The sequence below is a fragment of the Monodelphis domestica genome, chromosome 1 (genome assembly GCF_027887165.1).
Source record: "Monodelphis domestica isolate mMonDom1 chromosome 1, mMonDom1.pri, whole genome shotgun sequence".
Classification (NCBI taxonomy): Eukaryota; Metazoa; Chordata; class Mammalia; order Didelphimorphia; family Didelphidae; genus Monodelphis; species Monodelphis domestica.
Window position 1 is genome coordinate 204,909,558 of NC_077227.1, and position 24,396 is coordinate 204,933,953.

The following is a 24,396-nucleotide window of genomic DNA, read 5'->3' on the forward strand; positions in this document are numbered from 1 at the left end:
GGGGAGGGAGGGGCAGAGGGAGAGAGGACTAGAAGACCCCAAACTAGAAATCACAGATTTATAGACTTTCAGATTTTGGAAGGACCCTAATAATCATTTAGTGTTAATCTGACCCTATCTATTGCACCTTTGGCAGACAGATCAGCCAGTCATTGCAGGGAGACTGATTTGAATTCTGCTTCATACACTTACTAACTAGTGTTATTATTATCTCCATTTTACAGAAGAGGAAACTGAGGTTGCGTTTAAATGACTGCCCAGGGTCACACAGCTAGGAAGAACCAATCTACTGTGTTGTTTCTTTTGGCACTCCCCTGCCCTATGGCTTTAGCAAATCTCTGGCTCCTTTAATCTCTGTCTTTCAGAACTTCCTACTGCCTAAGTGAAAATTCTTTCCTTGGACCTGCTCATCAGTATCCTGCTTGCCCCCATCCTCCCGCTCCTTTCATTCCCTCTGCCCGGTGGAATGTTCTCTTTTATCCTACTCTATTGTTCATCCTTGACCTCTTGATCCTACATCCCTTCTTCTTCCTCTTATTAACTAAAAACTAGTTTTCTTTTGGACACATCCTATCCCTTGACCCAACCCTCTCCAAGGCCAGCACTAACCAGCCCTTCTGCCATGCTTCCTTCTTACTCAAAGAGCCAGGGTGAGGCAGTGATGGACTTCTTGTCACCCAATGTCACTTCTACAACTGTCATTTTAAATATCAGAGTCATAGAGGGAGAACTAGAAGGGACCTTCAAGGCTAACTAATCCAACCCCCTCATTTTTCAGATGAGGAAACTGAGGCTCAGGAAAGGCAAATGATTTGTCCAAAGTCATACTGGTAGTGAGTGTGGGAAACAGGATTTGATCCCAGGTTTTTCTTCTGACCATGGAGTCAGTCTTCCTTCCATACTAACATGCAGACAAGTTTACAAAATCTCATGTTACCTAATTAAAATGTGCCACTTGGCACCTCAAACTCTGCTACTCATTGTAAGCCTCCACTAGAAGCATCTAGGAGTTGGAGTTGATACAGCTCAGTGCCTAGAGTCGGGAAGATCTGAGTTCAAATCTGACATTCACTAGCTGGGAGATTTTGGGCAAGTCACTTATCTTCTGCCTGCCTCAGTTTTCTCATCTCATACGTTGGAGATAATAATAGCATCTCCCTTCCAAGACTGTTGTGAGGAGCAGATGAGATCATGTTTGCAAAGAATTTAGCACACTGCCTGGTGCATAATTTCCTTCCTCCTTTCCCAGCCTCAAAATCTTATCCCTTCCAAAGCTGCCCCTTCTCTCAACTTCCCTATTTCTATGGATGGCCCTACCATCTTTTTACTCACACCAGGCTCAAAAATACTGAGTCATCTTTGACTTCCGATTTCCTCATCCCCAGCATCCCAGTCAGTTGCTAAGGCCATTCTGATTCTATTAACCTCTCTCACACCAGTTCCTTCCTTTCTTTTTAAAATTTTCTTTCTTTTCTTTTATTATTTTAAACCTTTTTGTTCCAAGGCAGAAGAGCTGTAAAGGCTAGGCAATGGAGGTTAAGTGACTTGCCCAGGTTCACACAGACAAGAAGTGTCCAAAGTCACATTTGAACCCAGGACCTTCCATCTCTAGATCTGGCTCTGTCCCCTGAGCCACCTAGCTGCCCCTATCTGTTCCTTTCTCTTTTCTCACATAGCCATCTAGCTCAGGCCCTCAATCATCCTTCGCCAAGACTGTTGTAACAACCTCCCACCTGGTCTCTCTGCTGCTCCCTCCACCCCTCCAACAATGGTTTTGTTTTCTAAATCATCCATCACAAAACTGCTAAAATAATCTTACTGTCCAGATCTGCCCCTGTTGTTTCCAGCTTACCTATAGGATCAAATACAAAGTCGAATCTGAATCCAATTAACCCTTCCTATCATATTTCACATTTGTTCCCTTCTCATGGTCTGTGCTGTACCCTGAACTTTGGCCCTTTCCTAAATCTTTGCATTCCCATAGACTCTCACTCATTCAATGGTTATTCAACAGACATTTATTAGCACCATGCCTGGCACATAATAAGGGCTTAATTAACATGTTATCTGAGGGAAGGTGACAGGGGATAGAGCTTTGGGCACTGAGTCAGGAAGCCTGAGCTCATATCTGACCTTAGGCACTCACTAGCTGTGTGACCCTGGGTAAGTCACTTTACCCTGTTTTGCTTCAGTTTCCTCATCTGTAAAATGAGCCAGAAAAGAAAATGTTGATTCAGATTTGAACTCATGAAGAAGGGTCTTAAATTGTGGCAAATGATAGAGATGGACTACTATTGTGCTATAAGGAGTGATGAACAGGATGACTTCTGAAAGAGCTGGAAAGACCTTCATGAACTGATGCAGAGTGAAATAAGCAGAACCAGGAGAACACTGTACACAGTAATAGCAATATTGTGGAATGATCAGCTGTTAAAGACTTAGTTACTCTATAACAATACAATGATCCAGGACAATTCTCAGGGACTTAGGACAAAGAATGCTCTCCACCTCCAGAAAAAGAACTGTTGGAGTCAGAATACAGATAAAAGCATGTGATTTTTTGCTTGTTTATTTGGGTTTGTGTTTGGGGGATTTGGTTTTACAAGATTATTCACTTACAAAAATGAATAATATGGGCATTTTTTAAAAAAAGAGGAGTCTTCCTGATCCCAGATCCACAGGGCAACCTAGGTACCCCAACTGCTCTCATTCTTGCATATGAATCCTATTCCTCTCCATCATTCGACTATAAACTGCTTGAGGATGAGGACTTTTGTCCTCTGTTTTTGTATCTCTGTTGCTTAGTTGAGTGTTTTGCGCTTAACAGGCATTTCATAAATGTTTACTGAGTGAATGACTGACTATTCCCTCCACCAGTAATGGACTCTCGGATGCAAGCCCACCCAGAAGAACCTCTTCCCAACCAGAGGTACCTGCTCTCGGTGATTTAGGAGAATGGCAACAGCCATGTTTAGAAGTCTCACATTTGTTCACCCACCCCCCTATTCATCTCTGGGATGTGATGATCAAGGAGCACATCTCCTGAAGTTAGGAAGATGGTGGCTCCTGGTGGCACATGAGATCCATGGGCCAGAAGAATGCTCTTACTGGGTGAAGACACATGCCATGATAGGCTAGGACCCCTGGGTCCCTGGGGTTCTTTGTAGGGTTCTTTGACAGCCTGGCAGACACCTTCTTCAGAATGTTTTTACTTACCCAAAGGAAAATACATAAATATACAAAGGAAACCACTTATATTGAAATAGTTATTAAACCACTCCCCTAACCCAAAATAAGTTCATAGACCACAGGTGAAGAACCACCTGGCTAAACCCAATTGGTGCCTAGCAATCTAAATCTGTGCCTAGTTAACAAATCAGGACATCTAGCTGACTGGAGGGCTTGCTCATCTGGGGCTAGCCTCAGACTTCCAGGACTCAGTCCTTTGCTTTGCCTCTGGAAAAATCATCTTCTAACCCCAAACTATGGCAGGCCTTTGTGCCTTGTTAGAGGCTACAGGAATGCTGTATGTGGTATTGCCCAGTGTTACAGGAAAGACTGGTTAATTTAGGCAGCCAAGTGACCCAGTGGATGGAGCTCTGGATGTGGAATCAGGAAAATTCGAGTTCACTTCTGGAGGCAGGCATTTGATAGTGATGTGATGCTGGGCAAGTCATTTGATCATCTATCTACCTCAGTTTCCTCATCTGTAAAATGGAGATAATAATAACACCTAACTCCCAGAGTTGTTGTGAGGGTAAAATGAGATAATAGTTGGAAGATTATAAACCATAAACACTAGCTATTACCATTTAAATTCCTAAATAGAATGGATAACAGCAATATTTTATTTCTATATATTATATACCCCTCACCCCCACTCAAATACAGGTTCTCATTTTACAGGACATTGAAGATGACTTGCCCAAGATCATACTTGGAAAGTGGCAGAGCATAGATTTGAACCTGGGACCTCTGATTCCCAATCCTGGACTCTTTCCACCTCATCACAATCCCTTTCCTTTCCCAGGATTCCCATGAACTATACTGTCAGTCTTGGCCCCTGAACCATTTGGGGTTTACCACCATAAAATTAATCAAAATTGAAATTAGAGAAAAAGTCTACTTTTTTTTTAAGTTTACTTATCAGCAATTAAAATGATCCCACTCCACTTCCAGACAATGATTCACAAAAATAGAACCATAGAATATATTCTTATAGCATCAGTTAATATAAATGTGTAAGGATAATTTTAGTGTTTTGACTTAAATCTAAATCATTGGTTGCCAGGGAAAATTCCCAAATAATAAAGTACCCAAGTGAGCTGGTAATTATGGAGATTTTAATTAATATAGAGAGAAGGAATTAAGGAAAAAGAGAGAGAGAGTTAATTTAAACTGCTTGGCTCAGGCTGAGCCAGGCAGTAGTTAAAGGCCTTGGCCAAAGTGGCCTCCTTGAGCCTAAGGGTAAGGGAGTCAGTCTTTTCACTCACCACAGACCGTCTCCAAGCTGGGTTCCAGTCCTCCACTGAAGTCAGTCTCCTGAACTGAGTTCAGAATCCAATTCCACTCTGAAGTGAATTCCCTCAACTGACTTTTTACCCCTCCTTTTAAAGAAATTTTCTCTTATGTCACCTCCCCTAAATTTTCACGCCTACTAATCACAGTAGACACTTTTTTCCAGGACTGCCCATTCTTAGTTCTCACCACTCTTTAGTTCTCACCTTCTCTGGTTAGATTATATCTTCTGAGTACTTCTTACCTCTTTGTTAAGCTTGCCTTTTGTGAGTTACTTGACCTTTTTGTGATTAATTTAACCTTTATAGGTACTGAGCTCCTTTTTTTTGTATTAGATCTAAAAATAGACCTAGCTTAAGGTTCTAGCTTCACTATAAGGTATGAGTTAAGTACCTTCATTGTTCAATCAGGAGTTTACAACTTTATCTTCCCCTAAGGCATTGTCTGAGTAGGGTGGAGTAATTTTAAAAGTTCCCAATACATTCCTGATTAGATTAGACCAAGTATCTCCATTGTTACAATAAGGGAATAGCTAAATAAAATCTTCTAAAGTACAGTCTGAGTAGTTTTTAAGATTCACAAATGTCCCCAGGTTATGTTCTGAGGTTATGTTCATGTTTATTAGAGAAAATAGACTAAGTATTATCTCTGGGACACAAAGAGTATGGTTATCTCACCCACATATAATAGAGGGAACAAAGCAAAAATGCCTTTTCTCTTGTCATTTGGTAAACATGTGCTGCCAATGGCCATGGGCAGAGTGAAGAAGGGTAAGGGGGCAAAGGTCAGAGTGGCATATTGTGGGCTGGGAGTCAGAGCACCACACATGCCTACCCCAACAGGAGATTCACATAGAGCACTCCCTGATGGTTTTCAGAGAGATTTGCTATGGACATACATTAGAAAAGGAAACTAGCACTTGTGTTACTTCTTCAGGTGCAATTGATGTTCTGAGGAAAGGCCACCTGAGCACAGATGTGATCCAGATGTGAAAAAGGATACTCTAGCATAGGTACCTCCCCATGAAATATTTGTGGTCTTGCTGAGGGGAGAAGGGAAGGGAGACCAAATTTTGAGGATCAGAAAGAAGAAGCTGTTTTACTTTTGCCATGTCCCTTGTTTCCCTGACCTTTTGGTTTACAAAACCAGAAGAAATGAAAGTTGGATAACCTATTGTGGTCTCTAGAATTCATAGCGGGTAATAGAGCTCAGCTCTTCCTGGTCAGATTTTAAGTTCTGCCAAGAAAGGATCATGGATGTAGAGCTGGGAGCAACGTTAGAAAAATTTGAGGCCAATTTCTTCATTTTACAGATGAGGAAACTGTAGCCTAGACAGGCTAAGAAACTTGGCCGAGGAATACTATTGCACTGTAAGAAATGACAAGCAGGAGGGTTTCAGAGAAAGCTGGGAAGACTTAGACAAACTGAGGCAAAGTGAGGTGAGTAGAAGCAGGACAACATTGTGCACAGTAACAGCCAATTTAAGGATGATCGACTGTGAAAGACTTAGCTACTCTGATCAATACAATGATCTAGGACAATCCCAAAGGACTCATGATGAAAAATGCTATCTATCTCAAGAGAGAATGAATGGAGTCTGAATGCAGATGGAAACATTGTTTTTCTTTTAATTTTTAATAACAAATTTCCATGCTTTCCAAAATTATATGATCCAAATTGTCTCCTTCCCTTCTTCCCTCTCCCTTGCCAAGGCTGGCAAGCAATTCGATCAGGGTTATACAAGACACATATTGCTTTTCACTTTCTTTTTCTTATTTCAATGTTTGATATGGAAATATTTTGCATGACTTCACATGTATAATGCATATCATAGTTCTAGCTTTCTTATTGGATAGGGGAGGAGATGAAAGGAAGGAGAGAGTTTGGGACTCCAAATTAAGAAGAAGAATTAAGTTTTCAAAAAAGAAAACAATAGGAACTTTTTAAAAATAGAAAAGTGGCTAATATAAAGATCAAATTGCTAATATTAAAAATAAAAATGTATGACAAATGAAAGGAAAATAAAAATTAAAAATTTGGCCAAGGTTACACAAGTAATTACATAGATAAAAGGATTTGAACTAAGGTCTAATCTAATCTAGAAAATGACAAATGGAAGAGAAAAAAAGGATAAAAAACTTGGCCAGGGTTGCACAGGTAATTGCAAAGATAGCAGGATTTTAATTTAGGTCTAATCTAATCTAGAAAGGATTACTTCATGAGACATGCGTGAAAGGAAAAGGAGCTGAGTAGCCTTGATGCAAGGTGGTAGGGTGATTCAGTTGATTCCAACTCTTCATGACTCTACTTTGGGGTTTTCCTTGGTAAAGATACCAGAGTGGTTTGCCATGTCCTTCTCTAAATGGGATTAAGTGACTAGCCCAGGGTCATACAGCTAGTAAGTGTCTGAGGCCCAATTTGAACTCATAAAGAGGAGTTTCTGATTCCAAGCTGCACCATGCAACTGTCTGTCCATTGACACAAGGTACTCAGCTGCAAACGGCCTTGCTGGAGATTAAGGCAGAAGCAGCCCTTGTCCCCAATGCTCTCTGCATGAAATTGAGTGAAATTGAGGCAATTGAAAATTTTGAATCTAATATCCTATTTCTGGAGTAACTAGATAGGGCATTACACAAAGATGGGATTACAACTCTACGGTTTTTACTTTGGAGGAGTTTACAATTTTTCTAAACTCCAGTAGAATTCTATGCCATTTATTTCCTAGAAACTCTTTCTGAATAAAGACTTGGAGATTTAACTATTTCCATTAAAAGTACAGACAAGCAGGGCAGTTTTGAAAATAGAGAATTTATTATATACTTTAAATGATAATTAGCATGAAATGGAGAGTCACAGTTTCATGTGGAGTCCTATTTTTGTGTTCTACGTTGATAGAACTTTTTCTTTTGGGGGAAGAGTTCTAAGTTCAGAATCTTAAAAACTTCAGTGCAAAGGGAAACAAAAGATGAACAGACGAACAGATTTCCATTAAGCAATTAAGGTAGGCATTGGACTCAGGTAGGTAGAGGTTTCAGGTTCTCATCAGGAATCCCTCTTTATGCACCAGTCTCTACCATGCTCCAAAAGCTCCACATCCTTGAGTGTCATTGGCAGCTGTGGACTTGGAGAAAACAGAAGGTGAAACCAAGGAAGAGGCACTGAGAAAGAATCAAAGAACCTGGAAGCTAATTCAACCATACCTGAAAGGAATCCCTATTACATAAACATACTGGATAAGTGGCAATCCAGCCTCTGTTTGTAGGCTTCCAATGAGGGAGAACCTATCACCACTCCAGGCAGTCCGTTCCGCTTCTGGATGGTTCCAATTTTTAGAATGTCTTTCCTGATAGTAAGCTTGTCTTTTGGCAGCTTCTACCAACAGTTTCTTGTTCAGCCCTTGGGGACCAAACAGAATAAGTCTAATCCTTCTTCTATGTGACAGTTCTTCAAGATTTATAGGTGCTGGGAGACAGGTCCATTTATTTAACTCTCCAATTTATACTTCAACTGGAACCTGAGTAACTGGAACAAAGCTATGCTCCAACAACCTTACAGTAGGATAAGGAATCTATCTATATGGCCTTTTGGAATCAGCTACAAGGAACTCTGGACTGGATATCACCAGTGGCTCCCTGGTGCTAAGATGAGAAATGAATTCCCCTACTATCCCCCTAAAAATGTTTTGTTCTTCATTTTTATCAACCTCTGAAGAACAATTTCCTTATCTTAGTCAACTGGAAAAATGGAAACACGAGTTTGTTTGTTGTTGGTAAGGGCAATGCAGAATGTGCCCCAAAAGGCACACAGACATGTATGATCCATTTCCTTCTACCTTGTGGCAGATACTGCATTCACGAATGGAATCCTGGGTCCCACAGAGCCTCATCTTCATTCCAGCCAACATGGAGCAGTTGACCTCTGTGCTCATCCACATTCATACTTGCACCCACATCTTCCTCCCCACCCCCTTCCATCTCTTATTTGGAGAACTTCTGGAAAAGGGCTTGTTAGTCCAGTGCCTTGTGGCAAAGGCTCACTTGTCTTTGTGACTCTCAGACTCTAATTCTTTTCTCTGGCCACCATTCTCTTAGATGTGTTGTCTTTCCCATTAGAGAAGCCTTCTTAAGTCAGTCAGTCAACTACCCATAAAGTCCTACTATGTACTCTACACTGTGCTAAGTGCTGGGGATACAAGGAAAGGATAAAAACAAACAAAAACCCTGAAAAACTTTCTTAAATTTGTATTTTGTCCCTAGAACTGCGCACAGTACTTGGTACACATTCAGTCATTTTTAGGTGTATCTGACTCTGAATAATTCTATGTGAGGTTTTTCTGACAAAGATACTAGAACAGTTTGTCATTTCCTTCTCTAACTCATTTTACAGATGAAGAAACTAAGGCAAACAGGGTTAAATGACTTGTCCAGGGTCACACAGCCAGTATCTGAGGCCAGATTTGAATTCATGAAGATGACTCTAGACCTGGTACTCTATCCACTGTGAAGATGGGATTAACTCTCCCCTGACCACTTTTAGATTTAATCACCAGAAGCTTAGATGCCCCCACATTTCCTTAAGTGAGGAGAGGTCCACAAGCCACATGCTAGACTGGGTGACAACTCAGAAATGACTGACTGTCCTCTAGGCAGTCCTAAGAAAATTCTAAAACTGTGATTGGTCCACATAAAGTAGAAGGAAGGCACAGGAAGTGATGCAAAGAAGGGTCTTTAAAAGTAGTTACAACTTCCTGTGACCAGCTCTTTCTCCTCTGAACTTGGCCTTGGAGGAGTTCCAGCTTGGGATCTTGGACTGCTCTTAGATCTTCCTTTAGGAGGACCACATGGGTGAGTGAAAAGGCTGACTCTTTTCCTGACTCCTGGAGGGACTAGTGTTCCAAGAGGCCCCTTCCCCCATCTTGGAGGAGGAGGCCAAGTGGCTGGAGCCCTTGCTTAATTTAGCCCTAGACCCTCTGGCTTTGGCTTCTGGAGCCCTGCTGGAGTAAAGCCAGGGCCAGAGCAAAAAGTCTAGCTCATTAAGCTAGATTTCTTAATCTGCCCTCTTTTTAATTTCTCTACTTTCGCTCTTTCCCTCTATTTTATAAATAAACTGCTATAAAAGTCACTTTGACTTGAGATATATTAATTTTGGTGACCACTCATATATTTAGTCCAACCTTAAATTTTTTAATCTTTATACCACCTTGCTGCTCTTGTAAATGTTTAATAAATGCTTTTTTCCCCATTTATATCTTGCACTGCGCTACCACTTAACTATCAATGATCCAGAAAATGAAATTATTCTTCTTCTATACAATGAAAAATGTTCAGCCTTGTGATAAACCACAAATGAAATTATTTCCCCATAAATAAAATATGTAGGATAGAAGGCTATAAAAGGCCTTGAGAAAAAAATAATTCCACTTCTGTCCTTCACAGATGAAGAAACCGAGGTTTGGTGAAGAAACGATGAGTCTAACATCACACGTTAGCTCTTTTCAGAAGTCCTAGGATTCCAACCACATTCCCTCTGATCCCATGTCCAGTGTGAAGTTCACTATGCTGTGCCATTTTTACACAAAAGCACACATGAGCTCACACACACACACACACACAATCTCTGTGTATAAAGTTTATATATGCATGTTTATATATATTCAAGAATGTGAAAAAAGTCAAGTGTTTATAATATATATAATTGAATAGGTAGAAAATAAAAATAAATCTAAATAGAGAATCCAGCCACTTTAGGATAAGCTTTTGAACCATTTAATGCCCCTCCCTCCCTGTCCCATTTTATTCTTAAGTACAACACTGCTATGACCCAAGACCTGGGCTAATGCTCACACAGAAGTGGAGGAGAAATACTTTTTGCTCTGATTTTAGTACTAGGATTATAAATGCTGACCTAAATTATCTTTTAGAAGTTCATTAGTGGAAATGGTTAGACATTTAATTCCATTGAAAGTTAAGCTAGGGAGTGTGGGGGGTTCAAACCCAAAGAAAAACTTTTCCAAAGAGAAACAGTGATGCCTCTGAATTGAATATTTCTTGCCTTGGTTCCTCAGACGACAGAGAAAAGGACAAACAGATGGCCAACTGGCTTTTCTGGAAGAGCCATGGGGTTATGACAGTGGGGGCTTTGGCTAGATAGACTTCAGCCTTTGCTGTCTTCATCTAATTAAAAAAAACCAGACTGGTGATTTCCCCATGCTGTGCCCCATGTCAGACGACAGCCTTGACATGAGAGTTTGAACAAAAGACCCAGAGAGAACAAGGCTACACAGAACATTAAGGGGGGGGGGGGGGTTTAGTTGATTTGGGGTTAAATGCAAATGTAAAAACAAATCCCATCTGAATTAAGGGGTTATGTACAAGGAAGTGATTAGTGAACTGTTTCTATAACAAGGCTTTATTTCATCATCACCTCTTTTTTGGCTGGAATTAATAAAAATTGCTGAATTTTGGAAAACAGTAGTTGGCTTTTGACACCAGCTTATGAAGTGGGAACAAGTCATTATAAAATTCTATTCTTATGGAGAAAAACTTCTTCCACTGATGGTCATCTAAAGAAAAGAGACTGCTACATAGGCCTGGACTTGTGAACAAGGAAATGGTCATCATGAGGCCTCAAGAGTGACACAAAATGGTGGCACATACATTTTAAACTGAAATTGATCCTGCAAGTACTCCACATGGAAGTAACCAACTGGCTGTTGGTTACTTCCCAGGCTAGGATACTTGCTTTTGGTTAGAGAAACGTTCCCTTTCGTTTTCTAACTGAACAGAGGCTTAGTGGAGAGGGAGAAATGGTCTCAATCAACCTTAGGGGCTGTTTTGGACTGCGTGCACCTAGGCAAGGGTGAGATGAGTGCTCGAGTCTGGAGTAGGGATATGAGTACAAAGAATAAAAAAATCCTTTCATTTTCAAGTCTAGGTTTTGAGGGTTCAAGAAGTAGCTTCGCAGTTGTGGAGCCAATCACTGGTCTCTTCCTAAAGATGGCAGAAGACAAATAAATAAGACAATTCCTCTCTCTGTGTGTGACCTCTGAACAGTAAAAGCAGCTCTAGCAGTTGTTTACTGATGCTAAACAGAACTGAGCAGGTGCGGAAGATCTGCTGCAGATGGTGATTTTGGTGGTTCAAGTAGAAAGTGAATTTACCAAAAAATCCAATTTCGATTCATGGTTTTACTAGGCTTCTAAGGATCCCATTGGACAATTGCACTCCCTTCTCATTCTTTCTCCCATATCCCTTTTCTAACTCCTGACCTAGAATGGAACCCTTTGAATTCCAGATTTGGAAGAAAATGGAAAAGGTCATTTAGTTCACTCTCCTTATTTTAAAGATGAGGAAACTGAGGTCCAGCAAAATGAATTGACTTGCTCAGTCACACAGTGAGTGGTGAATTAAGGACTAGATCCCAGATCTCCAGATTCCCAAGCCAAAGATCTTTCTACTCTACCCTACGGCCTCATTTTACTTCTTGTCGCTTAATCTAGATTTGACAGAGATTTCCGATGGGAGGGGGGTACAAGGTGAGGGGGTAAAATGTTGGGCAATTCATAACCATCTAGTTTAATTTTGATGAGATGTTTGGCCAATGCAAATTCTTCCTCGTCCAACATGCCATCATTGTCGCAGTCTGCGAGTTTCCAGATCTTGCCCAAGACACTGTTGGGCAACTTGGAGGTCACCATTTCCTTCTTGGCATTGACACCAGATATCTTGCCATTGACAGGTGACAGGGTATAGAAGAGCTCATCATAGGCTGGCTTGTCCTTGGCTACGACCCATTCCTCCTCATCGGCTCCTTCCTTGGCCCCTTCTCCGTAGCCTTGGTTGAAGGGCCCCTCAGTGGTCCCATCAAAGGCCCCACCATGAACCATCTGTGTGGGCATGTTGAGTTCTTCTTGGCTGATGAGGTTCATTAAGGAGGAGATCTTGTTCGTCAGCATGTTGTCCACAGCTTCAATCAATTTTGGCTTCAGGGAGTGAAATTTAGTGAAGTCATAGTTTTCCAACTGCTCCTGTCAAAGGACAAATTACAGAGACGTTTAGATATTCTCCCAAAGTTGGATAACATACAAGTATCACTTCCACATCTCAAGGATTAGGGGGTACAGTACCCTCATGATCTGGAAAGTCTGAGTAAAATTATTTGGTCCTCCCTTTGTACCAGAAAAGAAGTCTGAATTTTTTCCTTTTTCCTTTTATGAGGAATTTATAGACTTTATTATAAAATTTGGTCTTAGGCTATAGGTTTGTTAATGGTAAGTAAAAATATTATATAAAATATTTTAAAAATACAAATATGAAAAAATTTTAAATGAAGCAAATTCATAAAATTTATGCATTTCTGAGTTTTCTAAATGCTTTCCTATGCTCTCTGCTGACTTTTGCCTGTTGTCTGTGGATCCACAAAAAATCCCCCAAATTCCCACTTAATTTGTTATACTGATCCTCAATACAGATCAAAACCATGATGGGGAAAGTCAAGATGTGTAAGGGATACCTGTAATTGCTTTTCTTTTCACTGGGAGACCCAGAAAAATGATTTTTCTTTGAAAGCAAGCTTTAAATACTTAAACCTGGATGAATGCATGTTTTTCTAGAGCTTTTTATATGGTGGGAACCCCAAGTCAGCCCTTCTTACCCACATGAATGATTTTCAAACAAAGAGCACATTTGAACCCAGGACTTCCCATCTCCAGGTCTGCCTCTCTATCCACTGATTCACCTAGGTACCCCATTATATATATTCTTTGAAGCATTTTCACATTATTCTCCCACTTGGACATCATAACAACCCTGGGAGGGAGGAAAAGGAAGTATTACTATCCCCATATCATGGATGAAGAAATCAAAGTCTGAAATCAAGAACTGTCCTAAGATCGATTACCAAATCTGTAGCAGAACTAGGATTAGAAATCAGGTTTCTCAGGGGCAGCTGGGTAGCTCAGTGGATTGAGAGCCAGGCCTAGAGATGGGAAGTCTTAGGTTCAAATCTGGCCTCAGACACTTCCCAGCTGTGTGACTCTGGGCAAGTCACTTGACCCCCATTGCCTAGCCCTTACCACTCTTCTGCCTTGGAACCAATACATAGTATTGACTCCAAGATGGAAGGTAAGGGCTAAAAAAATAATTTAAATAATTAAAAAAAAAGAAATCAGGTTTCTCTACCATCAGTCCAGGTAGACTGCTATACCACACTGTAAAAGGGTCACTGTAGTTAGGTTATTCAACTTTATTTTGGGTAAAATTATTTTAAGAGAAAATAGTTGTCTACACAGTTCTCTTCCCTTAGTTAAAAAAACACACAGCAATTTTAGATGCCTTATAACTTACTTAACATTTTTAATCTATTTTGTTTTTCCATCACCTTTCCAAATGTATCACTCTCAGACTCAGCAAGTTATTCCTTGTGACAAAGAAAAAAACTATGGGAGTAGCTAGGTGGCTCAATATATTGAGAATCAAGTCTAGAGACTAGAGGTCTTGGGTTCAAATCTAAGATGGAAGGTAAGGATTTAAAAAGAATAAACAAGGGGAGAAAATCAGTGAAGCAAAAATAGCCAACACATTAACTGAATATTTGACACCCATTGCCCTTCTTCCACTGCAAAGGGGGGAGGAAAAATCTCAGATGCTTTTACAATTAGACATCAATGCTTCCTTTCATGATGTGAGCCAACAATCTCAGCCTCAATGTTAGACTGAGCTTTATAATCTGAAAGGGGCTATAAACTAACAATCACACAAAGGGACTAGTTAGAAGCCCTGGTACTACATCAAAAAGGTATTTATGGCAGAGGCAGGGCTATTAAAATACTTCAGCCGCTGAGCATCATATCTGTTGAATCAGCTGTTGTTCCAGGGGAGTCAGACAAAGTAAAAGTAGAAAATGGAAGAAAATTATATGAAAGGATTAAATTTTATTTTAAAAAATCAATCAATAAAATTAACCAATTAGTGCAATTTTTATTTAAAATTAAATTGATTATATTTCATTTAAATTAAAAAAAAGAAATTGGGTCAGAGTTTATAAAGCCTATCAATTTAAGTTGTAGAGAGAACGAGGTGGTTCGGTGGATAGAGACAGGCCTGGAGTTGGGAAGTCCTGGGTTCAAATTGGGACTCAGACATTTCCTAGCTGTGTGACCCTATGCAAGTCACTTAACCCCACTTGCCTACCTCTTCCATCTTAGAACTGATACTATCGAGTCTAAGAAAGATGGTAAGAGGTTGAAAATAAATAAATTTAAGTAGCAGGTTAAGACAAAAGACCTAGTTCTGACTTGTGAGGGAAATCTCACAGGAAGGAATAGGACTTAGTCATTTGAGTGGGCTGGTGTAGAGAGAAGCTTGGCCTCTCCATGCTGGTCGTGATCAGACAACAAACCTCCTTGAAAGCTTCTGAAGACTCCTACATAAAGGATTACATTTTGCTGAGGACCATTTATTCTGTCCCACTTCTAAAGCACTGAAACTATAGGTTCCTTCTGCTAGGGATGCTGGATGGTCAAGCCGACTTGAAAAAGACAAATAAGCTTGCTGTGACATTTCATTAATCAAGAAGCAAACTGAGGAGAAGGAGGAGTTGGAGAAGAAAAGCCTACACAAAAATGCCAGGATTTTGGTGATCAACAAGATTCCTCTGGGGCAGACACGCACACCTACCCACTCTCCTTAGAAACTGCACCCCAAACCTTTCTTGCAGGGATGCTCAAATGAAACAAAAGAATCCCTTCATAAGAGGGAGCAGACAGACAGGTGGGAGTCCAGGCCAACCAGGCTCGAGGGGAAGGCATATGGTGAGGACAAATATGTGGACAGCTGGCAGCGGGGAAATGGTCAGCTATTTGCAGTCAGGAGGCAGGAAGTTTCTACAGTTCACATGCTGGAGAGCAGGCAGGAAATGAATCCCTACTGCCTGCCTCATCACGTCTGGGTCCTCATACACAGGACCACCACAGCCCCTACCCTGACTCCAAAGGAAATCCTTTCGAATGATGATTTGCACGAGGACTCACAGCCCTGTCCTTCTAGTCTCTGTGTCTCCCTTACTCTTGCCTTGCTTACATCAACCGCCTTCTGAATATCTCAAATTAAATGTCCCCAAAGAGCTCAAATTTGACATCTACACAACCAAACTCATTCTCTTTCCATTCCTCCCATCTACTCTTTCCCCCAGACACCCTATTGCCTAGCATAATCCTTTTGGAACCTCAGCATTATTCTGGACTCCATACAATATCTCCCACCACCTATAATTAATTTGCAAATCTTTCAAGCTCCATAAAAATCTTTCAAATCTGAGCCATTCTCTCCACTCACATAGCTACCACCTTAGTTCAGGTCCCCATGCCCACTGATGGAGATTATTACTGTAATAGCTTCCTAATTGCTCTCTCTGCTTCAAGTTTCTTCCCACTCCAGTCCATCCTACACACTGCTGCCAATGTGATTTTCCTTTAGTGCAACTCTAACTATGACATTTCCCTTCTCGAATACCTCAAGTGGCTCTCTGTGGCCTCTTGGATACAATCCAAACTTTTCTGTCTAGCTTTTAAAGCCTTTCATAAACCTATCTTTTAAGACTCCCTGGACATTGCAGTATTGTCGCTGTTTCTCACGTATGATGCCTCATTGTCCATCTCCACACCTTTGTCTGGCTGATCCTCATGCCTGGAATTCCTTCCTTCCTTCCTTCCTCACAGGATCCCTCTTCCTTCAAGATGCACCTCAAAGCACACCATCCACAAGACACCTTTCTTGATCTTGCTAGTGCCCACCTCCCACCCAAATCACCTTGTATTTAACTATTTTACATTTATCCTGCGTATTATTATATGTCCTTGTTTCTATCATTAGAATGTAAGCTCCTTGCAAGTATGGCACGTTTTATTTTTTATACTTATATCCCCAGCACCTGGTATAGTGCCTAGCACATAGTAGGTGCTTAATAAATGCCCAGTGATAGATTGAAGTGATTGAATATCCACTAGAGAGCTTGTTAGACTAATCTGCTAACTTGTCATATTCAATGCCATGAGACTCAGTGCAGAGAAAGGACTTGATCTGGTGTACTGGGAGGAGTCCTAGTCCTGAAAACAAAAGGGTTGGGTCCAAATCCTACTTCTATGTGCTTGTGTAGAGGAAGTTGCACAGTGGATACAGCACTGGGCTTGGAGTCAGGGAAGACTCAGCTTCCTGAGTTCTAATCTGGCCTCTGACACATACTGTATGGCCTTGGGCAAGTCACTCAACCCTGTTTGCCTTAGTTTCCTCACCTGTCAAACAAGTTGGAGAAGGCAATGGCAAACCACTCCTGTATCTTTGCCAAGAAAATCCCAATGGGGTCATGAATAGTCTGAACAACAACAATATGCTTGTGTGACTTTGGTCAGATTCCTTAGGTCGTACTTTCTTCACCCATAAAATGAGGGGGTGGATAGGATCTGTCCACTTCTATGATCCTATGACCCAACAAGCAAGCAAGCATCAATCATGCAATGCATGCAATGACCAAAAAGAAACTTTCTCCATCCTCAAACATCTGCCATCCCTATTGTAGGAAAACAACACACACGCACCCAGGCACACATATTTGAAGTCAATCTGTAGCCATTTGCAGGAGAGGCATTACTTGTCCCAAAAATTAAGGAGGACTCCGTGGGAAAAGCACACCATTTTTAGCTTTATTTCCTTTGTGAGCTTTTTTATTGTATGTGTGATACATGTCTCTTTGCCATAGCACAGGGAATGTGGAAATCATGTCAGAAAACAACTGTCAACACTGTTTCTATAAGTAATTGGAAGGAAAAAAGGATTTCATGTAGAAAACGATGCCTGAGGGCAGCCAGCTAGCTAGCACAGTAAATTGAAAGCTAGGTCTGGAGATGGGAGGTCTTGGATTCAAATCTGATCTCAGACAATTCCTGGCTATGTGACCCTGGGTGAGTCACTTAACCCTGCTGACCTTATTAGCCCTGATGACCTGCTCTTTTGTCTTAGAACTCATACTAAGCCAGAAGGTAAGGGTTTAAAAAAAAAAGAAAGAAAGAAAACGAAGCCAGGGATTGTAAGGGGCTTAGGTGATATCAGGCAGGACTATGCAAAGACATGGAGTGAAGAGATGTGGTGTCACCTGTGAGGAAAAACAATAAGACCTTTTCAAGGGGACTGGAGAATGTGTGAACAAAATTAATGAGGCTAGAAAGGCAGGTGGAACCAGGTTGCAAAGGACTTTAAATAGCAAAGGAAGAGTTTGTCATTGATGCTTGAGGTAACAGGGAGCCAGTGAAACTTACTGAGTAAGGGAATGATATGGGATAGGATACTTGTGTTTTAGAAAAGTGATCTCCCTAAGAAATAAGAGTCAATTTTTTCTTCAATTTGATCCACTTATCCCTTGAACTTTGTCATCTGCCATTTCCTAATCTAGAGGAATGAGCTCTTTGTAACCATGACTCTTAGTGTCTCTGGGGAAGATGGGATCATGATCTTGCCATGACCTTGGTGAAAGAAGAGAGTCTGTGAATTATCAATATTCTCAAGGCTCTTTGAGCCTCAGTTTCCCCATCTATAAAATCAGGATGTGGGACTGGACTAGATTTCTAAAGTTCTTTTCAGGTCTGAAATCCTAAATCCTACACAATACCTCATTAAAGCAACATTTTGGAAAAATTACTTTTTGTAATGCCACTTTCATTTCCAAATATATCCTTGTCCCTCCCGTTATCCACCCCTTGTAACAAAGAATAAAAGAAGAATACGGGGGAAAGCATTTAAGCAAAACTAACTGACACACTGACGCTAGTTGTAATTTTCTGGGTCTGGCAATTTATGCGATTTTCCACACCCAGAATCCTCCAGAAATGTGCTTCTGTGAAGAGATGGTGGAAGGTGGATTTTTCACTCTTCGGGGGAGGTCAGTGGGAAGTGGGGGTGGGGGCAGGGCAAGAGAGAAGCAGAGCCTTTCAAACCCAGTCTTTAACATCTACATCAAAAGCTGGAGTGCTGCTGCCCTCTGCTGCTGGAACGTGGGCATCACCTTGCTGTCCAAAGTTCAAAGATTGGCTCAAGGCCAAGTTTCCAGTGATGGGCTCAGGGTATCACCTAGCCTATTAGTCAGCTACTTTCCTGCATTGTGCAGGACTGACACATATGTGCAGTAAAACTAGGCTAGGTCTGAAAAACAGAGTCCCCTCTGCACCTTGCTAATTAGGCAATTTGTTAGAGCTGAACCACTGGAGTGAGAACAAGAGCCTTGCACTGAGAGGGAAATTGGTGCTCTGGCAGTTATTGGCTTTGGAGAAGTCAGCTGATGTCTCTGTTCCTAACTTTCCTCATCTGTAAAATGATGGAGATTGGTCTAGCTAACCTCTAAAGTCCCTTTGAGGACAGAGTCTCTGAGCCTTTGACAACATCTTCAACTCTGTCCAATTATAAAATGTCCAAACCTGGCCTCTGTATAATTAGAATTTTGCAAAGTTTAAGTTTGTTTGAGAGTAATTTAGGATAAGAAACTTGCTACCTCCCTGAATCCAGAAAGTGAACTGTTTGGAGAAGGCACCATGGAGATACCTGCAGAAACCACACACTGCACCAAAAGATCCAGAGTGAACTTTGGGATGTGGTGAATTTGAACTGTGGGGGGTTGAACACATTTATTTTGAATGTACACTCATGCCAAAGGGGAATGCCCCAATTGACTTTTTGTTATTGCGCCTAGCAATCATTAGTTTTGTTCTCTCTTTTATTTCCCTCTTACCCCCAAATTACTGTAATTTTCCCTTAGAAAGTAAAATATTATATGTACCTCTAGTTAAAAGATCTTTGGAGATATAAATTGGTTATGTGTACTGATTCATCGGGAGAAATTAGGCATGTAAATCTGGGAGATTTCTACATACTCATTTCCCAATGGAATCATAGGGGGGATTGTATAATTAGAATTTTGCTCCCCCAAACTCTATTTCCCAGCTTCCCATCTTCCTTCTCACATTACAGCCTGCCCTCTCTGCCTTCTCTCTTCCCCTAATTGTGATTGTGGAAGCTGGCTTTGAGCCAGGCAAGAGAATATACTCACATGGTCTTAGTTTTGCTTGCTAATTAGTTTTTTCTTCTATTTCTTTTTTATTCCTTCTACTTCAAGTGATTATTAATAAACTTTATAAAATTAATACTTGGAGTTATTGATACTGATTTAAATCTTACATCTCAGAGAAATGCATCTCCTCCCTTCTTTCAGAAGGAGAGCAAATACTGTCAGCTTTAGGGCTTTTTTTTTGATAAACTACTTTTCCCCCTTGAACACACACACACACACACACACACACACACACATACACACAGAGAATGGATGACTTAGCAGGTAGAAGAGGAGGGCAGGGATATACATGGAAATGAAGATCACAAAAAACAAAAGCTATCAATAAAAATGTTTGAACAAACAGCAACAAATGGTCAAATTCTGGCTATCATTTCTCTCTCCTAAGCTTGTCTGGAAACTACTGTTGACCAGCTGATGTTGGTCATTTCTTGCTATAGAGGAGAGAGACGTCTGAACCAAAAGACAAATCTAAAAAGGTTACCAAATCTATTGCTTTCACTTACTGGCTGTGTAACCCTGAGCAAGTCTCTAAGCCTTTTTTATACCCCAGTTTCTTCATACGTAAAATGAGGGAGTTGGACTCAAGGATCTCTCCATTTCCCTTCGGTTACAAATGTAGGATCCTATGTTTGATGCACATAAAAATATCCTCACTGTAAGGTCTCATTCACATGAAAATGATCATTATAGGGAGCACAGGAGCATGGGATACAGATTCTCCTCCCTGCCAGACTTCCTCAAGGCACTCTGCTCCCTCCTCTCTTCTAGGACACGTCAGCCTCTTTTCTGTTCCTTCTCTCCGGCAGTTCCTCAGCTCCTGCCCTGGGAACACCAGAACTCTGCCAAGGTTCTTCATAGCCAGTCCAATTTTAGTAAACAAAACTTTGTCCCCCAGCTCTAATAAGAAGAAACGTGAGCTATCAACAACTCTAAGAAAATGTTTCAAATCACCAAGGGAAGAAATGCAAGGTACTAAGGGAGGGGAAGGAGAGAGGAAAGAATCAGGAACTCAAAATTTTGAAAGGCAAATGTTGAAAATGGTTTTTACATGTAATTTGAAAAAAATATTTTAAAATAACAATAACCACACTGTGGTTTCAGTTCAACTTCCTGAGTTCAAATTCAACCTCAGATACTTACTGGCTGTGTGACCCTGAGCAAGTCACTTAACTCTGTTTACCTCAGTTTCCTCATCTGTAAAATAAGCTGGAGAAGAAAACACTAAGCCACTCCAGTATCTTTACCAAGAAAACCCCAATGTGGTCACAAAGAGTTTCAGTGACTGAAAATGACTGAACAACAACAAAGTCAGGGTTGTAGGGACACAGGGATGATGTGTACATACATCACAAAGATGGCAGGCTGGGGCATAAAGGACAAGAAAGAAACACCTGTAGATTCCCCAAAATCCATAGCAACACTTTTTTTTTTTTTGCAGTGGCAAAAAACCGTTAGGAACAAAGCAGGTGCCTAGCAGTGGGAGGATGACTGAATAAACTGCAGTATGTGAATATAAATGGAATATCCTGGTGCCGTAGGAAATGAGGAATAGAAGATTTTGGTACAGTCTGATGCAGAGTTAAGTCAGGCAAGATCAGAGAAAAGAATATAGGATGACTACAGTGTCATAAAAGAAATAAGCATCAAAGGGCTGAGTCAGAGTAACAGCAACAACATAACTTGACACTGTAGCACAGAGAATAAACTTCATTCCTCTTGGTAGGTGTATGATGATGGTGGGGCATGTGGAGGACATTGGGTATAGAATGTTATATACACTGTGAGATACAGTTGTTTTGCCCCTTGGTTTTACTTAACTGCCCTCTCCCCCCCAATAACCATCACCTTCTGTCTTAGAATAGATACTAGATATTGGTTCTAAGGCAGAAGAGTGGTAAAGACTTGGCAGTTGGAGTTAAGTGATTTGCCCCAGGTCACACAGCTAGAAGTGTCTGAGGCTAGATTTGAACCCAGGACCTCCTAACTCCAGACCCAGAACTCTATCTGCTGTGCTACCACCTGCCATGGTCTTTTGTTCCACAGTTTTATGCTGGTTTTGTTAAGATGCTTCTTCTACACTGAGTATCTTCTCATTCTTTACTCCCTATCAAAATTTTGTCACATTATTAGTGTTTTGAATCCATCAGGGCTCTGACACTTATCCACTCTGTGAGCATAGGGAAGGTGCTTAGCCAACCTAAAGTATTCCTGTAATTAAGCCTCAAATTCTTCATCTGAAAAATGAGAACAGTGGCACTTGTTGTGAGGAAAAGATTTTGTGAACCCTAAAGTGCCATAGAAATGGAAGGTCAGAGGATCATAGATTTAGGGCTGGAAGGGACCTCAGAGGCCACTGGGTCTAGCACCTTCACTTCAAAGATAAGAACATGGCTTTAGGGTCAGAGGGCTTGAGTTCAAATCCCACCTTTGATGCTTACTGCTTTTCTGTGACCTTGGGCAAGTCACAACCCCCTTGGGTCTCACCTTCCTCATCTGTAAGATTCAAGGGCTAGATTAGATGGTTTCTTTTTGTTGTTGTTTTTCTCAATCAATTCATTCTTTATTTGATAACAATGGGTCAATAAGTAGCTAGACCAAGAATAATCCCCATTCCCTAGCATCAATCATCTCAATGTGATGTCAAAGGTGATATGACTAGATAGTTTATAAGGTTCTTCTAGCTCTAGATTTATGATCCTATGGCTGAAACCCAGACAGGTTAAATGACTTGCCAAGGGTCAAAGAGCTAACAACTATCTGAGGTAGGACTCGAACTCAAGTTGGAGTTGTGAGAGCCCTGCAATCAGAAGAGCTGCTCTAAGTCTCAGCTCTGCGACTTATTAGCTGTGATGGCCTTGGTTTAGCAAGTTACTAAACTCCATTTCCCCTCCTGAAAAACTAGGATGACATTTTTATCCCATCTAACTCATGAGGTAATTGTGAAGCTCACACTTAATCCAGTGTTCTGGAAAGCCGGGCTATTGTTTGCCTTTTGCACTGTGCTCGAATGTACTTCCTGTTCCCAGAGAGGTGGGCACCAGTGCGACTCCCACTGGCAGAAGGGTCGGGCTGCATGACCTGCTGGGCTCTTTGTCATCTAGCCTCTAAGAATCGAAGAAGCCAGAAGTCACCCGCAGTGGGTGAGTCATGCAGTCTGGTACACGGCTCTATGCTATGATTCAGCTCCTCAGAGCTGGAGGTTTGGAAGCTAATTACTAGAATTCAAGAGCAAACAATTTTACCCGAACAGCTGTAGAGGCAGAGCTCCCCCTTCCTCCCTGCCCCGGAAGACCAGCAAGGCACACCAGTTCCAAGTGAAGACAAGGTCCTTGGACAGAGCCCAAGAGGGCTACCCACCTGCCTTGCTTTTCTTTTCTTTTTTTTTAACAGTTTAAATTTTTATTAATATGCAAAATGCCTCCATACAGGTCATTATTTATTGTAAAAGCACACTCACACAAAACGAAGCCATAAATAAACTAATGGGAAAGATAGAATGTTTTGATCTGCATCTGGCTCCAACATTTCTTTCTCTGGGGGTGGTTAGCATTCCCCATCCTAAGTTTCTTGCCACCTGTCTTTTCTCATAGCTCAGCGGATAATCACAGAGTGGTAATTCAGAAATTCATTTGCTTTTTTTTTTTTAAAAACACTTAACTTCTATCTTAGAATCAATACTGGGTCCAAGGCAGAACAGAGGTAAGAGCTAAGCAGTGGGGGTAAGTGACTTGCCCAGGGTCACACGGCTAGCCTAGATTTGAATGTAGGATTTTTTGTGTCTCTCAATCCACTGAACCATCTAGCTGCCCCTAAGCTCATTTACTCTTATTGCTTCTACAATGCCTAAAGGGAAGGAAGGTTGATTTTAAGAATCTAGTAGATAGTTTAAAGAATTGGCAAATTTTTACTTTATTTTGGAAGGATACATGGGGTGCTTAATCAATCACTTTCCTTGAACCTAAGCTACATGGATCTTACATGCAGCACACAGAAAGGCACCAGACAGAGCCCACATTATTTCTACTGCTCTCAGAATTAGCCCCCTGTGCCCCTACTATACCTGCATCAATTTGACCTCAGGGAAATCACCCGCTGAGATCTGGTACTCTCGCTGTAGTTGGAGATAGATTTCTGGTAATCGACTGATAAGTTCTCTCTTCTTATTCTCCTTTCCAAAGACTGCTGGCATCTCCTTCTTCAGGTGGCTGATGATGTAAGCATGTACCTGAAATGGAAAGAAGGAAATTAAGAGTTGGACTGAGCTTAAGATTCTCTTTCACTGCCTCTTTTCCACAAGATAGATTATACATTATGATTCTTTGGGGGGGGGGGGGCAGTAAGAGCAGAACTGTGATTTTTATTGATGTAAAGGACTGTCACCATCAAAGCAGATGGGAAAAATCATCTGCAACCCACAGTCCTAGCAGAGATATGCTAAGAAATTTCCCTGGAGCACTGTGAGAAGATAAGTGATAGGCTCTCGTTCACATGTCCAGCATGTTCCAGAGGCAGGGCTTAAACCTAGGTCTTGCCTCCAAGGGTCAGCACTCTCCCTTCTCAATACATTTCTCTGCTTTCTAGAAATCACCACAGTCTCAGATTACCAGTGCTACGTATCCTGGACCTCTGTCTTCCAGGAAAAGGTCTACTTAAAAATTGTTTTTCAATGACAATTCTCTGCCCTTTCTTTTATCCCACCCCTCAAATAAGATCAGCCTTAAGATTCTTAAACTGAATTACCTGCTGACTATTTAGTCCTGCTAA

General features: G+C 41.1%; 1 protein-coding gene across 1 annotated transcript in view; it reads right to left on the bottom strand.

Moving 5' to 3' along the window:
- Nucleotides 1-7,306: 7,306 nt before the first annotated feature.
- EHD4 (EH domain containing 4) overlaps nucleotides 7,307-24,396 on the bottom strand; it is a 107,499-nt gene continuing 90,409 nt past the window's right edge. Inside the window, exons 5-6 of the mRNA XM_001362197.3 lie at nucleotides 23,693-23,857; nucleotides 7,307-12,544 (exon numbers count right to left, since the gene is read on the bottom strand). Of these exons, the coding sequence (XP_001362234.1) occupies nucleotides 12,008-12,544; nucleotides 23,693-23,857 (702 nt within the window). The 3' untranslated portion in view covers nucleotides 7,307-12,007. The remainder of the gene's footprint in view (nucleotides 12,545-23,692; nucleotides 23,858-24,396) is intronic.